Genomic DNA, 18,718 nt, shown 5'->3' with positions numbered 1-18,718 from the left:
TGACGCAATCCGCTACACGACAAATTCAGATCGTCTGAAGCCGTGCTGGATATGACGCAATCCGCAAAACGACAAATTTAGATCGTCTGGAGCTGTGCTGGATAAGACGCAATCCGCTAAACGAAAAATTCAGATCGTCTGAAGCCGTTCTGGATATTACGCAATCCACTAAACGACAAATTCAAATCGTCTGAAACCGTGCTGGATATGACGCAATCTGCTAAATGACAAATTCAGATCGTCCAAAGCCGTTCTGAACGTGAAACTATACATTGCACGACAAAGATTAGATCGTCCAAGGCCGTTCTGAACGTGAAACAATACATTGCCCGACAAAGATCAGATCGTCCAAAGCCGTACTGAAGTTTTAACCTTACTAAAGTTTCAGCCGATCTGGGTAATGAAACCAAAAATTGATATACAGTTCATCTGGGGCCGATCTGAGGCTTCAGATTGTCTAAAGCCGTACTGAAGTTTCAACCGATCTGAATAAAGAAATCGGAAGTTTGGTGCTCAGTTCGTCCGGAGCCGATCAGAACAGAATCCGGCCAGAACAAAATATCTCTTACATAAACACCTAATACAACTTCTCCAAGTCATCACAATGACTTAAAGAACTGGGGGCAAATGATGAGGCACAAAAGAATGCCCAAATTGCTACTCGACACATGGCACCAATGGTGGCCCATAAAGTCGTCGCCCCGCGAAGGGTATTGGGGTCATTGCAACCTAAAAAGGGTGGGCCAAGAATAGATCTCACCCAACCATGGTTGTACACCTGTCCAAGGGTATGAAAATAAGGGTAAGGCTTATAGTCCACTAGCAGGTTGACACTTGTCCCAAAGGGTAAAAGGGTAAACTAACACTCAAAGCCCTCACTATAAATAGCCCTCATAAAGACAAGGTAATGGACTCGAATCCCAAAAAATCACTATTCATAGCGTTTACCTGTTCAGTTGTGCCCATCACTGACTTGAGTGTCGAAGGGCCCTTCCAGAGCTACGACTCCGGGTTGGTCTTCTGACCTTGCATTCTCCTGTGCAGGTCATAGTCTTTGGATCCACTCAGGAATCTAGACGCCCCAAATCAGCTCTTTTGTCACTTCCTCATCTGTTACCAATTTTTGGCGTAACAACTGGCAATGAAATAAATAAAACATGCAATGATTATCTCTAATTATCATAACATCAACCCAAGAAAACCATAAGATGATGGTCTTGATAATTACCTAATGGTAGTCTGACAATAAAAATGATTTATTACTTCCCCCCAAAAATATTAAATTGCATTTAACTTACCACGAAGGAGGTGCAGCCAAGAGGTCCCCGGTGCGTAATTGTTCCATTAATTTTCCCAAAAGATTGTCTTCCAATGCCTTCAATGATGCCTCCATTGCATTTTGTGTTGCCCGAAATTCATTTCTCATCTCTTGCTTCTCCCTTTTCTGAGCATTGATTTGCTCAATCTGAGCATTGAGTTGCTCAACCAAGTCACTGCCCCATTGCTCGGCTTGTTCAGCCCTTCTCTTAGGCTCCTCCAGCTCTGCTCTGCGTGGATGAGGATGACTTAGGCTTTATGCCATCGATGCGGCCACGTATGTATCCAAACCTACTTCCAAGAATATCAACGCAAATTTCCTCCTCACTCTTTTCTATCTGAGACTGAAGCTCCTCCATTCTCTCCTATAGTGATAAAGCAATTTAATATATAATTACAGCAATACAATTTTACATAAAATTACTAGCATTAAAAGAACAAAAATAATTGTATTAGAAACTTACATAATTTTTTTGAATGCTTTCTCTAACTCAAGATTGTTTTTTCTTACTAAAGTGAGTTATCTCATAGAGCTAAATGGGGCCATGCTCTTTCCCATCCTTGGCCCCCTACATCAGTTCAGATGCATAAATTAGTTTATTTGCGTGTGTACACCGTAAGAAAATAATAATAACTTACAATTTTAAAGCCAATTCTAGCAAAAGACTTAGTCCCAGCAATGTGTGGTGTATCCTATTTCGCCCGATTATTTGCATTCCGATTCCGATTACTTATTTTTTACATTGAAAGACAATTAATATCTCCCACAATGAATAAGCATTTAGTAATATGCAGAAAAATAATCTTGGTTTAGTATTTAATTTACACAAAAACCTTGTACTCATCGGAAGGAAAGTTGTGGCAGAGATAATTCCAATCTTCCTCGGCAACACCTGGAGGTCGGTGTTGTAGTGCCACTTCCACTATTGGGTGCGTCTTGAAATACTTTTTGTGGAGCATATGGCGAAAATTCCTGTAGGATTTGTTCATTTGGGCATATGTAACTTTTGAAATATGTTAACAATCCTCAAGTTGGAAGTTATCCTACAAAAGATTGTCTGAACTTTTAAAATGACATGTAAAATATCTATTTGTCCTTATGGTTAAGATCCTTATGGTTAATTGAGTTGTAAGTTCACTCAACTTAAGAATAAACCAAAGGTCTATATGTCTAAGCATCAGTTGTCATCCACACAAATCTAAACATTTCAATATTCTAATCATGGCAATAAAAAGAGTCTAGAGGGGCTGCCTATAATTGTTGTAGCTGCTTCAAATGCTTGCCAATTGGTATGCTCTTAGATGGTTACAGGTGTTTGAGGGATAGCATTGAACAAAATGCCCTAATGGAAAAGAGGAAGACCATGAGGCACCTGAGCTATTACAATGAAAGTGCAGTCTTCATTTCCACTTATCACTTCAAGACCCATAATTCTGAAAAAAAAGAAGATTTCACCCACTTGAAAAAATAGGCATATGAAAGATTCTAAATATTATACATAATAATGAAAAGAGGATTAACAGAGAGCTAGTCACCGTGCAAAGGGCAAATATACATTTTACATGTCATTTTAAAAGATCAGACATTCTTTTGCAGGATAACTTCCAATTTGAGGATTGTCAACATGTTTTAAAAGTTACATATGCCTAGATGAACAGATCCTACAGGAATTTTTGCCATATGCTCTACAAAAAGTATTTCAAGCCTCACCCAACAGTGGAAGTGGCACTACAACACCTACCTCCAGGTGTATCCGGGGAAGATTGAAATTATCTCTGCCATTACTTTTCTTCAAATGAGTACAAGGTTTTTGTGTAAATTAAATACTAAACCAAGTTTATTTTCCCCATATTGCTAAATGCATTTTCATTGGGGGAGATATTAATTGTCTTTCAATGTAGAAAATGAGTGATCGAATGCAAATAATCGGACGAAACAGAATACACCACACATTGCTGGGACTAAGTCTTTTGCCAAAATTGGCTTTGAAATGGTAAGTGTGGGACCCGATCACGTGAGAGGGGTGGGGCGCGAGCCGCCACGCTCTCTCTTGGTCTCTCGTACCCACGTGATTGGCGTGTGCTCTTTTATTATTGATTTTAATTCGTCGTTTATGTGAACTTAGGATCACTAAGGTAATCCGAATTCCACACAAAAGAGAGTGACAGAGTCGCCACCTAGATGTGGGATCTAGGACCCATAATTAACCAGAAATCTAGACTCGTTACCTGGTTATAAGAATGGAAGGTATGGGGAGTTATCCACCACATGCACCATTCCTGCCCGATAATCGGTCTTCAATTCCAAAAGTTAACTCTTTTGAATTTCTTTTAAATGGCTCATTTAACTCTTTGTTAGTGTGCTAACTATGTGACATGCATCCTATGATCTAATTTCAATGTAGATCCTAAATGTGTATCTTGATTTCTTAATTTGTTTGAATTCAATCTAAGTGAATGTTCTCCTAAAATTCTAATTTCATGGAAAGTCCTAAGTGATTTAATTAAGAATTTACAAGAAAATTAATATACAAAACCTCACAATTTGTTGTGGAGCCGACTCGTGATTGGTATGCCATCAAGCATCCAACCTGCCTACGTACCCAAGCCTCACTGGGATCAGAGTCGACGTAGTTCGGTGCACCTGAACTAAGCTACTTATGCCTAACTCATCTAGGACACCGATCTAGACTGGATTGACATGTTTCAACAGTTTTAAAAGAAATTATTTAATTCAAGTTGAAGATTTTATTATCCTAGGACTTCATCTAAGATGCTATATGGTCATATCTAAGTGCAAGACATCCCTTTGACTAATGCAGGTGAACCTACATCCTAGGTAACTAGGCTTGTCCTATGAGAAAAGTGAGGTGACTAGTGTAACTAGATCTAGGGCACGGTTGCTATCCATAGCAAACGCCCGTGATGAGGCTGGACTCCTAACTCTAGGACTCCCTAAAACCTAGGACATGACATGACGCAAATGTTCCTAAATAGGGCTCTAATGGTTCTTACGATGGAAACCGCAATCCAACGGTTCCGAAAGACATGATGTAAATTGATTCAATTTGCTGAAGTTAATGATTTTCAGATTTCAAGGATTTTTGGTTCCTAAACATCTAAGGAATACCAAAGGCTCTATGGTTCGCAAGTTTCGACCTCGAATCACAACCATGGAAGGGAATCGTGCTCTCAACCCTTGTATAATTTAGCACGTAAATTATAGTATCTTATTGCCTGGCATATTTCTCAGGATTTGCGTGGACAGTGGACCTCGGAGCCAATATCATACTATAATTTACGCACTCCAATTATGCTGGATCGATCGCAATTAGTATACGATTATGGTTACGATCTTGGCAGTTAAATTGTCACAGCATAGCCAATTTACAAAGGCAATCTATGAACCCTAAGGTTTCTGTTTCAAAAAGTTAGGGATTGAATTTATGATGAAAAGTTAAGGTTTTTAGAGATTTTTACTGACTTTTGTATTGGTTTGCTATTAAATTGTGATTTAATATCATTAAGACCAGATTGTTAGGAATACACAGTAACCCTAAGCAATAGAACTCCAAATCAGTTAAAACTTTTTCAGTAACAAGATATGGATAATTGTAGCTTACTGGAAAAATTTCATGAATTATCATTAAGATTTGATATGAATTTCGGATTTTCCAAAATTTAAATCAAATTATAGATTAACACATCAACTTGTAGCATATCAATTTCAAATTAATCCAAACTTTCACAGAATAAAGATAATCATGAGATTAGACTACTGTATAACTTTCACGAACTTTTATTACGATTTGATGCCAATTGAAATTCACACAAAAATCGGATGAAACTAAAGAATTACTTAAAAAGCAAACCTAATAGTATCATAAAATCAAATAAAAAATTCCAGTAGATATATAATAGATTATAAAATTTTCTATCAAAATTTTAAAACTTAAAAATTAAATCTCCTCCATAAAATCGATTTTTAAATAGAAAAGGGGAATTTGTTTCCTAGAAATTGAAACCCATTTATTAAAATAAATTACAAAACCATATTAAAACTTTGCAAAACCAATTTAAAATTTTTATCTAACATTCCAGTAACCTAAGTTACTGGTTTGTAAAGAAAAATTTCAAAAATTTACTAATTTAATACAAAAAAGAATTACGGCACGTAAAACGAAAAAGCGATTAGGAAACAAATAAAAAAACCTTTTTCTAAAAAACAAATCTCATGAAAAATTCAATTTATTATTGAAAATTAATTCTGGAGAGTTTCATTAATTTTTAAAATATTTTGATATTTATTAAAAATGGCCGAAATTTAAAATAATTTAAAACCCGATTAAAAAAAATTCAAAAAAATCCGAAATTTTTTGGGTATTCTGGAAATCAAAACATTAGTTTGGAAATAAGATTTTATAAATTTTGGATATGGTTTGATATACTTTTGGATTCGTTCATCAAGAAATAACCCCTTTCGAGGTTATTGTTTGAAAATTAGAATGAAAATTAAAACGGCCAAACCGTGATTGAAAATTAAGTTTCCAGTAGTATTTTATTTTGTAGAAATCCCAAAAAATATCAGTTTTTAAAGAAACCCACGTTTTCTAACACTTGCATTGATAATCCGATTTAAATCCATATTGAATAAAAAACGAAAGAAAATCATTATTAAATGGAGGAAATTTAATTTTTGGATAAAATTTTGGATTTTGAAAACTCATAATCTATATTATAACATACTGGAATTTCAAGAAAAAATTCATTGATTTGATCTATCAAAAGTAAAATCCTAGCATGCTTTTCTACTTTTGATATTACAAAGATAAAGATCCTATCATTGATCGCGCTCCTTGTCTCTAGGGTGCGTAGATCCGAGGTATACGCTTTGTCGCACCCTTTTATATGATGTAGAAGACCCAAAGAACACTCCAATAATTCTTGATTGTGTGATGCCTTGGAGAAGAAGAAGGAATTCAAGAATTCCTTTTGTGAAGAAGACTTGATAGAGAGATCACACTTCAAGAGAAAAGAGATTTCTTTCTTTTTTCTTCTTGGGAGGAGAGAGAAAAAAATGAATTTTGATCTTTTTCCAATCTTTTTTAGGATTGTTTGATTTGATTTTTATACAAAAAAGCTAGGGTTAAGAGAGAAATAGTAATTTCCAATGTGAGAGCTCCCTTTTTGGCTTGTTTCCAATTTTTCCTTCTTGCTTTCTTTCTTTCTTGTTTCCAAATTGGATTTGATTCCAATCTTAATTTCTTGTCAATCAAGACATGTTATTCTCATTCCACATTGCTTCTTTGGAAGAAAACCTTTTTAAGCAATCATTTATCTTTTTCTTCTTTCCTTCTTTTCATTTTTTATTCTTTTTATTTTTCTTTTAACAAATATGATGTCACAATATTTGTCACCATTGTGACATCATCAAGGTTGGGTGCTCAACTCATGTGGGTCAACCATGTGGGCCGCCCACCATGGTGGTTGACCCATATGGGTGAATCCACATGAGTTCCATCTTTGCGGGCTTTAGCCCAATGGGCCATTTCACACGGGTTTCAGGTTTTCCGTAAAAAATCAATAAAATCTTTCTAAATTCAACATTCTATATATGGACCCAACCCATTCGACATTTATGGTGCATCCCTCACACATGATCGGACCAAAATACCCCTACTTGACTGTTAGACATCCAAATGCGACCAAAATACCCTCAGATTGGTTCACCCCTAAAGGGAAAAATTAAAAATGGAAAGTCTTTGTGGTCAAACTTCAAAGATAGAAACTTTTAAAATTGGGTCCTTTCGGTGAGCAATATTAAACAGAATCATTTGGTATCCCCTGAAAATACCCAAAATGCCCTCAACACTTAGAATTTCCAAATTAAGCGAAACTCCTGCGAAATTCTAAATTTAGCAGGTTTTCCAAAATTCGGGAAATCATTCATAATCTCTCAGAAATATTTCGGGGATCAAAAGAAATACACAGGAAAAGACCAAATTACCCCGAGGTGCTAGAATTTGGCGAGACTAGGGAAAACCCTGAGAAATTCTAAAAAATAGCAGATTTTCAAAAATTTATGAACGGACTCAAGATTTCTTAGACACAACTTAGGGACCATATATGATATGTTTGGAAATGTCTAAAATACCCCCGAAGTGCAAGACTAAGAGAAAATCTTAAGAGATCTAAATTTAGCAGGTTTCCCAAAACTTACGAAATTACTCATAATCCATCAGCCGTACCCTCGAGATGGTTTTGGACATATGAGAAATGATTGAAATATCAATAAGATGATGAAAATGTGGAAGCCCCATGAGTTTCTAAAAATAGCAGCTTTTTCAAAATTTGTAAAATCACTCAAGATTTCTCAAATATAACTCGGGGGTCATACGAGACACATCGGGAATGACCAAAATACCCCTGCAGTGCAAAATAGGCAAAAATGAGGGAAACCCTGAAAATTCTAAAAATAGCAGATTTTTTCATTTGCTTGGAAACTTGAACTTTCATCTTTCAGAGGCTAAAGGAACCCCCTAGAGACCTTCAGGATTGCGAATTAACTTCAAAACTCTCATAATGAAATGAAATCTACCCTAAAATGTATAGATGCCTAATCTAATGCTGAATACGGATTCAAAACTCGATGATACTACCGAATCTTTTGCTTTTTAAAGCGTAGCAAAATGGGGGTGTCTACAGTAAGGTATTTATATTTTCTTATGGTGTGCACACGCAAATAAAATGATTTATGCATATAGACTGATGCAGGGGTCAAGGATGGGAAAGAGCCTGGCCCGATTCAGCTCTATGAGATAACTCACTTTAGTAAGAAAAAGCAATCATGGGTTAGAAAAACCATTCAAAAAAATTATGTAAGTTTTTAATACAATTATTTTCTTTGTTTTAATGCTAGTAATTTTATGTAAAATTCTATTGTTGTAATTATATATTAAATTGCTTTATCGCTATAGGAGGGCATGGAGGAGCTTCGGTCTCAGACAGAAAAGAGTGAGAAGAAAATTTGCGTTGATATTCTTGGAAGCAGGTTTGGATACATACGTGGCCGCGGCGATGGCCCGAAGTCTAGGTCATCCTCATCCACGCAGAGCAGAGCTGGAGGAGGCTAGAAGGAGGGCTGAGCAAGCCGAGCAACGGGCCAATGAGTTGGCTGACCAACTCAATGCTTAGAATGAGCTAATCAATGCTCAGAAAAGGGAGATGCAAGAGATGAATGATGAATTTCGGGCAATACAAAATGCGATGGAGGCATCACAAAAGGCATTGGAAGACAATCTTATGGGAAAATTAATGAAACGATTGTGCACTTGGGCCTCTTGTCTGCACCTCCTACGCTGTCAGTTAAATGCAATTTAATATTTTTTTTGGGAAAGTGATAAAACATTTTTATTGTAAGACTACCATTAGGTAATTATCAAGACCATCTTATTGTTTTCTTGGGTTGATGTTATGACAATTAGGGATAATCATTGCCTGTCTTATTTATTTCATTGCCTATCTTATTTATAATTTTCGCTACACTTGTTAATTATATTATTTTTTATTTGGTGACAGATGAGTGAAGGAATAGATGCTGCTCTTGAAGTGTGTATATAGCTGAATCAGAATTCAGGAGGATGCTAATGGCCTTCTTGTTGAACTTAGTTTGACGGAGTTGACAGAGCTACTTCCCTATGTAAAAATGCTTGCCTTCAGAGTGGAGATGCACTACTTACAATCTGGACTTGGGCTTCTATTTTATGTTTTTTAGGTTTTTGGTTAAATGTTTGAACGTTGTTTTTTGTGTTGGTACTGGGAAGCTTGTTTGGTTTAATGAATATTTATGTTTATATGAAGACATGCTTTAATATCAATTAATATTTAGTTGTGCTTTGAATTGTTTGTTATTACGGTCAAGGACTTGTATATATTATAGTTGTGTGACAAATATTTCACAGGTTTTACAAAAAATATTTAATAGATATAGAAAATTTATTATTATTGTTATTCTTGTTACAGGCTTTAGTGGCATAGAGATAGTTGTTACTAAAGTGTTGGAACAGAAGTTTTAATAGCTACTAAAGTTTTAAATATTAGTGACAAACTTTAAGTCGTCACTAATACTGAATAATTTGTGACGGCATTTGCCATCCCTAAATACTAGGGGTGCGTATTCGGCTAAAACCGAACCGAAAAAACTGAAAAGTTGAAACCGAATATATTTCGGTTACCCAAAATTGGAACCGAAATCGAAACCTGATAGGTTAGGAACCGAACCGAACCGAAACCGAAAACCGAAATCACTGAAAATCATTAGATTGGGTCATTGAGTATTTCTTCTTACTGAAAATCAAAGTGGGTTTGATGGAGGGTGAATGGAGAAGAAGATGGTTTGGTGGAGATTAAAATCAGAAGTGGAGATGGAGGCTAGGGAATATGGCGGCTATGGAGGATTTTGCCGGATTCCGGCAAGGGTTCCCAGAGAAGAAGGTCGCAAAAGTGGCTGAAAAATGGAGATTGTGGTCGGAAAATGTGCAGAGAAGGTGGGGTTGCGCCGGATTTGCAAGGGGTAGTGGTGGTGGCACTCGGGTGGAGACGAAGGTGGCTCGGATCCCTTCTCTGCACTAATACGAAGGTGGCTCCAAACCATAGTGAAATTTCACCCAAAACCATGGAGGCGAAGGTGGCTCAAATCCCTTCTCTGCACCATAGTGAAATTTCACCCAAAATAATTTTGTTAAAAATTTGTAATGGAGCCATATAGGAGTGTAATGGAGGTAAAGTCTACAAGTCACGTGGGTTGTCATAAGTTTGTTGGAGGATGTGAAAACCAGCTCATGGTTTTCAAGAAATGGTATTAGTGCTCAACAAGTCAAAAGCTGTCAAAAGGCAAAAGCATTTTTAAATTCACTAAAAACAAATGTGCAAAGACCAAAGAGGACAAATAAAAGAGCAAATGGAATATTAGCAAAATTCACTATTCGGTTAATCGGGTAGAACCGAATTTTTTGAACAAAAACCGAAGCTGAAACCGAAAATCGAAATTGGTACAAATTATAAACCGAAACCGAACCGAATCATAAAAAACCGAACCGAAATAACCGACCAAATTCGGTTATTTCGGTTTTAACCGAATAGTGAACACCCCTACTAAATGCATGTTTTAAATTCTTAAGCCATTCTTTTAATGACGACTGTATGACATTTAATGACGACTGCTTCACAATTTTGTAGCGACCATTCTTTTTACTAATAATAAATAATTAGTGACGACAATTGTCGCCACTAAAGCGAGTTTTAGATCCTTCAACCACATTTTTAGTGGCGACTAGAGGCCTTTTAGTGACAACTTCTTCACAATTTTGTAGCGACAAGTCTTTTCACTATTATATGGGCTTTTAGTAACGACAATTATGTAATTACTAAAAGATATCTATTTAGTGGCGATATGTTAAAGTCGTTACTATTATCTTTAGTGACACATCTATAGTGGCGACGAATTTTTCGCCACTAAAACCTTTTAATGGCGACTTCAAGATATTTAGTGACGACTATTTTCGCCTCTGATGGGGTACGAAGAACAGCGACTAATGAGCTGTCGACACGTGGCCCCAGAAGGGCCCACCACAAATCTGACAGCTGCCCAGGGGTAATTCGGTAATTGCCTAAGAGTGGGTGAACCTAAATCCACAAAAGGGCCGACACCTGTCCTGGGGTAGGTAATCCGACCACCCCAGGTCTCCCTCTATAAAAGGCCTCTCAAGGCTCAAAGCAAGAGGTAATAACTTCTAAGCTACCACTCTTAAAGTTTGGCTCTGCACTTCTGCTCATACTGACTTGAGTGTCGAAGGGCCCTGTGGACCCCGATCCGAGGATGATGAGGAAACGAGTTCCTACAACCTCTGGATCATCCACGTGTGAATGAGAGCTCTACCAAGGAACTCTCGAAACGGATGCCACCCTCATAGCATAGCACGAGTGGCGATATAACAGAGATACCTCTCGATTCGGGAACAAGTCCGGATTCGAAACGTACCTAAACAAACTCAGAGTCGCCATCCATGGTATACGGCCATGGATCCTTAAACAAATATGCTCTGTATACCATGGATAACCAGAAATATATATGGGTTCGTGCCTGATTACGAATGGAGAAGTCTGAAGAGCACCTCCAATTCGTCCGAGTGCGAACACTTGGTCTCTTACACCATTTTTATTAATTGCAAGGAATTTTGGGCAAAATCATGTGAAATGGGAACAATCCTCAGGAATCGTCTACCTAAGCATGCATTTCCTGAGAATAGAAATAATAAGCATACAAAAAATAAATGAAAGAAGTGTGCCACATAAGCATAGCTAGATTATAAGTGACATTCTTAATGAGTGTCTAAGTTCTGGTGGACATACACATGCAAGCTACAGCTAAAGGTATAGGATCAATACAAGAAAGTAAGAAAACACATCAAAACATACAATAACAACACAACAAATCCTAAGACTCTAAATCATTTAGCCCGAGTCTTCGGATGGTCTGATATTCATCCAAAGAAGCCTACGTATCCCCGCCTCCGCAAGAATCAGAGCAACGTAGTTCTTCGCGCCTATTCTAAACTGTGATGCCTAAGACACCTAGACCTCTATCCTAGACTCGATCTAAAAGACCGGACCAGTTATTAAAAGTTTCTTGTACGATTATTTAAATTCCAGTGAATTGTGGATTTTAGGACATCCTATATGCCCTAACTAAATGCAGATTAGCCCTAAGCTAATGCAGGTGGTTCCTACAACCTATGTGTAACTAGGTTGTGTTTCCTAAGGAAAACAAAGAGTGGACTAGCGTATCCTACTCTAGTCATCACTCGGCGATGTGGATCGCCGACTGACCGGACGGAGGCGTTCCTATAACTCTAGGACAGACCCCTAACTATAAAACAAGCACACAACAAACAAACAAACAAACAACTTATCAAAAGAAACTCCTAACTCTAAAACTCTCTATCTAGGAGAAACTCCTAACTCTAGAGGAAGATCTTTTGAAAACAAGGTTTTAAAGGTTGCTTATTCAAAAAGGTTTAAAATGTTATTTACAAAAGTTTGGCTGGACTTGTGATATAAATCCCAAGCTGCACTACGTACCTCGTGGAAGAGGATCAAGCCAACGTAGTTCGAAACGAACTCTCCTAACTAAAACCTAACACTTCAAATGATTTAACGGTTTTAATGCTTTTCAAATATTTTTTTGATATTTTTAAAGTTTTCAAATGTTTTTGAGTTTCAAATTTCTAATACTTTTTTGGATTTTAAAACCTGAAATGTTTTAGGACCTTTAAATGCTTTCACTCTTAAAGAGAACACGCAAGTAACACCACAAACTAGGGCAAAGCCCTAAATCTAAAGGGGAAACCTTGAACAAACAACAAGCGTCTCAAAGAGACAAACCACAACACGTAAAAAAATGTCCCAAGAATAGAGAAAATAATCTAAGATCCCAAGCAGGGAAAGCTCTATATGAATGAGTTAGTCTCTAATGGAAAAACTCCCAACTAATAACACTAGGGAAGGAGTACAAATGAGTCAGAGACTCTCTAATAACACTACAAAGTCAAAGACTCGCTCTAAAAGAGGAGGCCACTCTAACATGAGACTAGGTAAGCCTCCTAAAGGGGAGACTCTCTATATGAGACAAGACTTGTCTCTGAGACACAAATGACGTCAACAAGGATTCTGATGAGACTGGGCAAGTCTCCTATATACAAAGGAGGGCTCAAAGTATCCCTATCATCGCCCTTGCAATGAGAAGGGTTCTAATATCTAAAAGGCATCTAAAAGACTAAGCAAGTGTACTATACAAATGAGGGGTATGCTACTTGGACTGAGCAAGTCCCCTAAGGATGGGCTTGGGCTAACGCCTTCATTGCCCTTTTCACAATGAATGGGGTTAAGGTCTAAGGGTACCTAAAATGCTAAGAAGGTTTCTTCCTAAAGAAAGAGAAAAGAAGAGGGAAGAAGGTACTACCATATCCAAGTAGGTCCCTCGAAGGATTGGCTTGGGCTAACGCCTTCATTGCCAACTAGGCTAAGCATGAATCAAGCATCAAAAGCACGCATTTGCATTCTACATGGAAGCTGAAAAATTGTATTTACAATTACACTATCCAAATGGCAAACCTAGCAAAAGTAATACACGTTAAAGTTATATGGAACACATCGGGGAACATTTGATTAGTTATGCAATTCGTCCGGTTTTCACCGTAAGAGGCCGAAAAACGACCATCTCCGGGCAAATTTCAGATTTCAATTCTGCAGTTTTGCTGTTCAGAAGTTCTGATTTGATTTTGCAAAACAGAGGATCAAAAATACATTTTTAAGAAAAGTGTTCAACTACAAAGTTTTATAACATTGATCAAATAAACTTTTCTCCGTTAACAATTTTGGCTGGATCGTGCCGGAAGTAGCTAGAAAAGGGCCATCTTTTGGCTGATTTCAGATTTCATTTATGCAGTTTTGCTTTTCAAAAGTTCTGATTTGGTTTTGCAAAACAAATGATCAAAAATACATTTTCAAGAAAAGTGTTCAGCTACAAAATTTTCGTAAATTGATCCAATAAACTTTTCTCTGTTGACAAAATCGGGTGGATCTTGCCGGAAGTGGCCGGAAAACGACTATCTCCGATCAAGTCCAAATCTGGAAATGTAGTGTTTTTGGCTGATATCTTAAAAGTAGCATAACTCTTTCATTTTTCATCGTTACGAGGCCCAAGAGATGTCAAATCGAAGATCTCGGAGAAATCTACAACTTCTATGTGTATTACTTTCGCTAGATCTAACCGGATTTTAATAAAAAATTAAAAATAAAATCTGGACAGCATGTAATTCAACACAATTTCATGACATTTCAAATCAAAACTTCATTCAAACACAAGATCTATGGGAATTTGACATAAATATATGATAATACATGCTGATTAGGCTTAGATCTAACCATGTTAGTTTCAGTTTTGAAGATCTTTAAGGAATTTTCACAAAAACACACATAGATTCACCATTTTGCACCGAATTTTGAGCTGAAATTTTAAAACAGCCATAACTTCTTCGTTTCTTGGCCAATTTTGGGCCTTTATATGCCAAATCAAAGATCTCAACTAGTACTATACCTTCGCGTATGAAATTATCACGAATTCCAATAGAAAATTAACGAAAAATGGCAAAAACGAGCCTGGACAGCACTTTATTTTGCCATTTTCACATCAAAATTCAATTAGAACTCAAAATTTGAGGTGAATTGCTTTAGATCTTCAAATGAGAAATGTTTTTAAACATATTTTTGTAAATTTTAGCCCTAGGTTGCTAGATCTAACCATTTTTAAGTATTTTCCACTTAGATTTCCCATTTTAGGCTCGATTTTCAAAGAAAACTCAAAATCAAACTTAAAATCTACTAACCTTGTGCTCTTCTTCTTCGATCTCTCTTTGAAAGCTTCTTTCTCTCTCTAGATCTCATTCTTTTCTCTTTAGATCTCATTTCTCTCTCTAGATCTCATTCTTTCTCTCTATAGATCTCCTTCTTTCTCTCTATAGATCTCCTTCTTTATCTCTCTAGATCTCCTTTCTCTCTCTAGAATTCCTTATTTTCCTCTTTAGATCTCCTTTCTCTCTTTAGATCTCCTTCTTTCTCTCTCTAGAATCTTCTCTCTCTAGAAAGCTCTCTCTCCCTCTAGAATCTTCTCTCTCTCTATAAAGCTCTCTCTCTCCCTCTCTCTAAAATTAGATTAAGAGCCCTAATCCTCTTTCAAATGAGAGCCCAAATGCTCTATTTATAGAGTTTTTCCTTAATTTTTATCTCCCATTAGTTGATAGGACAACCCATTTTCAAAAATTTTGCTTTAGTTTTGGTTGTAAAACGGTGGCCATTTGGAAAAAGTTTAATGAAAAATTAAGCAAATAAATTTCGGCCCTTTCCATTGCCCAGGGACACCCCTCACTATAAATTACACACGTTTTATTTCTCCCAGGCAACCCCCTGGCCGGGATAATACACCCCCTGCTGCTACACTATACCACAGAACGCTACAAACTACACTCGTCTTATTTGCCATTTCTTGGCGGATTTCGACCAAATTTTAAAGAGACCTAAATGGGATCCTAACCGACTCTAGGGACAAATTTAGGACTCTAATGCACTAATTTATTAGGATTTATATTCAAAATGACGGGTTAAGGGTTTGGTCAAAATGGGGTGTTTACAGGCCCTTCCAGAGCAATGACTCCGGGTTGGTCTTCTGACCTCGTGCGCTCTTGTGCAGGACTTCAGTTCCTTCAGTCTAGGTCATTGGGCCCGCCAAATCAGCTCTTACGTCACTGCCGTATCTGTTACCAATTTTAGGCCTAACAGATTGGCGCCATCCGTCCCCTTTATAAAATGGCAGGACGGAGGAATGGCGGGGTACCAACTGCTTGGACAGCCCGAGCTTAGGCGCCTCGCAGGACTCGGAGCGAACGAGTGGCCTCACAGATAGTGGCTCCTTCAGCAATAGCAGAGCAGAGCCTGGCTCATTCAGAACACCTCAACCCCTCTCCCACTCCGGGGTAGCCATTAACTATTTTACCAAGTGGGTGGAGGTTGAACCTCTGGCCAAGATCACAAAGCAAAACGTGCAGACCTTCTTCTGGAAGTTAGTCGTTTGCAGATTCGGGATTCCCCGTGTCTTGATAACGGACAACGGCAGGCAGTTCGATTGCCTGAACTTTCAAAAATTCTGCTCTGACTTGAAGATCGAACAGAGATTCACTTCAGTGGCACACCCTCAGACGAATGGGCAAACCAAAGTAACGAACAGAATCCTACTCTAGGGGATCAAAGAGAGGCTGGACGAGAAAGCAGGCCGATGGGCAGACGAACTTTAGCACGTCCTCTGGGCATATCGTACCACCCCGCGCACCGCCACAGGGGAATCGCCATTTAACTTGTCTTTTGGAACTGAGGCCGTAATACCCGTCGATGTTGGCGTCCCGTCTCCCAGAGTCACCAACTTCAATGAGCAGACCAATGGAGATGCGCTCCGCGCGAACCTCGACTTGCTAGAGGAAGCCCGAGAAGAATCCCGAATCAGAGTCGCGGCTTACAAACAGAAAGTGTCCCGCTATCATGACCTGAAGATACGCCCAAGAGAATTCCGAGCAGGAGACCTAGTCCTGAGAAAGGCTGCTATCTCCCAACCGAAGAAGGTAGGCAAACTCTCCCCGACCTGGGAGGGGCCGTACCGAGTGAAAGAGATAATTCGCCCCGGGAGTTACAAACTGGAGACACTCGGGGACACCAACTACCCCACGCCTGGAATTCAAGGAACCTCCAAAAATACTATCAATAGATGGCCACTTGGCACAAAAGCGAATGCCGTTGTAAGAACGCTTGAATATGAATGATAAAGAGGATACTGTTTCTTTGTAAATCTCCGAGCAAACCATCTCAGAAACCCAGTTCACTAAAACTTGGGTACTCGCTGCTTGGTTCGCCCCGGCTCATCTCCACAAAGACCGAGAGCGCACTCTTGGTCGGGAACGGGTCCGCGTAGAAAAAACCAAACAATCTCAGGAACCCAGTTCACTAAAACTTGGGTACTCGTTGCTTGGTTCGCCCCGGCTCGTCTCCACAAAGACCGGGAGCGCACTCCAGGTCGGGAATGGGCCCGCGCAGAAAAAACCAAACCATCTCAGAAACTCAGTTCACTAAAACTTGGGTACTCGTTGCTTGGTTCTCCCCGGCTCGTCTCCATAAAGACCGGGAGCGCACTCCTGGTCGGGAACGGGCCCGCACAGAAAAAACCAAACCATCTCAGAAACACTAAAACTTTGGTACTCGCTGCTTGGTTCGCCCCAGCTCGACTCCACAAAGACCGGGAGCGCACTCCTGGTCGGGAACGTGCCCGCGTAAAAAAACCAAACCTTCTCAGAAACCCAGTTCACTAAAACATGGGTACTCGCTGCTTGGTCCACCCCGGCTCGTCTCCACAAAGACCGGGAGCGCACTCTTGGTCAGGACTGGGACCGGTCGAAGGCACACAGTGTCGAGTAATTGATACCAGTCAGACACGCAATGTTAGGTTAATCGACACTAGTGAGAAGCAGACTCAAGCGGAAACAATGCACATCAAATTATGAATTATTCATTAAAGTAGGGCCTCCACGGGCCATTACAAAAGGTAGGGCCTCCAAGGGCCATTACAAAAAGAATACAGTAAACTGCCAAAAAGGAAGAATGGGTAGCTCAAGGCACCCCATGGCCACCCTAATGCGAAGGACCCCCCGCCGCGGCATCCTGCCTGTCCTCGCCCTGAACCGCCAGCGGGTCAGGAGGGACAAGGCTTGTGAGAACGACATTTGAGTTGGATCCCTTGAACTGCTCAAGGCAATCCATGAACCCCAGCTTGTACGATTCTGTTGACAAGCTAATTAGGTCGTCCTCCTTTTTCTGCACGGCGTCTGCCACGGTCGCTATCTGCCTCTCCCGGGCTCTCCCTCTCTGCGATTCGAGGGCGTCGGCGGCCTTCTGCAACTGGGCGGCATTTTCGGACTTGAGTCTTTTTATCTCGTCGTCCCTCTCGTTAATGGACCTATTGAGCTCGACCGCCTCCTGGATCACCTTGTCGTTCTCCTCCTCACACTTGGTGATTGCGGAAGAGAACTTCCGACTCTTCTCGCGGAAGTCATGATAATACACGCCGATTTGGTAGAGCGAGGAGAAAATGGCCTCATCGGCCGCATCCGGAGGCTCGTTAAGAACCTGGAGCTGATCCTGGTTCAATTGGCCTTTGGTAATTATCTCCCTGGCAACACTGCTGTCACCCAGGCCGGTGTCGCTCTTCTGAACGGCCCAATTGGGCGGAAAACGTTATCTCCGGACCTCGCGGGGGTGGGACGGACTCTAGTAGACCCGGCCCCCGGCTTGGGTGTTCCCGCTCCCTGACCGTATGAGCCGACGAGCCTCACTGTTGGCTGGCCCTTGGGGGGCGGTGCGTCCTTAGATGGTGCAGGACTTGAGATCTCAGGGGCTTTCCTTTTTTGGCCCTGCTGGCCTTGGCCCCTGACAAAGGCTCCTTGCCTCACCTTCTCCAGCTGGGACTGTGACTGCATTTCTGAAATTCAAACAGCACGAACAAAAGCCGGTCAAGGAAAAGGAAGAAAAAAGAGGACTCAAAAGCAAGACTAGCCACATACGTGCCGAGGTCGTTGTACTGATGTCGAGCTCGACTAGAACCTCTTCCCTAGAGAAGTCCGCACAGTGAATGTGGCCCTCCCGGCGTAACTCCTTACAGACTAGGGAGAACGTTCTCACATCTTCGCCCTCCAAGAGCGGCTTGTGACTCAGCGCAAGTGTATCTGGGGTGTCCCACTTCAAAGGA

General features: G+C 39.7%; 1 protein-coding gene across 1 annotated transcript in view; it reads left to right on the top strand.

Moving 5' to 3' along the window:
- Positions 1 to 8,786, top strand: part of LOC143859534 (NAP1-related protein 1-like) — a 30,119-nt gene extending 21,333 nt beyond the window's left edge. Inside the window, 1 exon segment of the mRNA XM_077370214.1 lies at positions 8,295 to 8,786. Coding sequence (XP_077226329.1) covers positions 8,295 to 8,450 — 156 coding nt within the window. The 3' untranslated portion in view covers positions 8,451 to 8,786.
- Positions 8,787 to 18,718: the final 9,932 nt, after the last annotated feature.

Source organism: Tasmannia lanceolata, unplaced genomic scaffold, assembly GCF_043159265.1.
Source record: "Tasmannia lanceolata isolate RefF3 unplaced genomic scaffold, GAP_Taslan_0.1 ptg000031l, whole genome shotgun sequence".
Lineage (NCBI taxonomy): Eukaryota > Viridiplantae > Streptophyta > Magnoliopsida > Canellales > Winteraceae > Tasmannia > Tasmannia lanceolata.
Note: the sequence above shows the minus strand (reverse complement) of the source record. Positions and strands in the feature narration are given on the sequence as shown.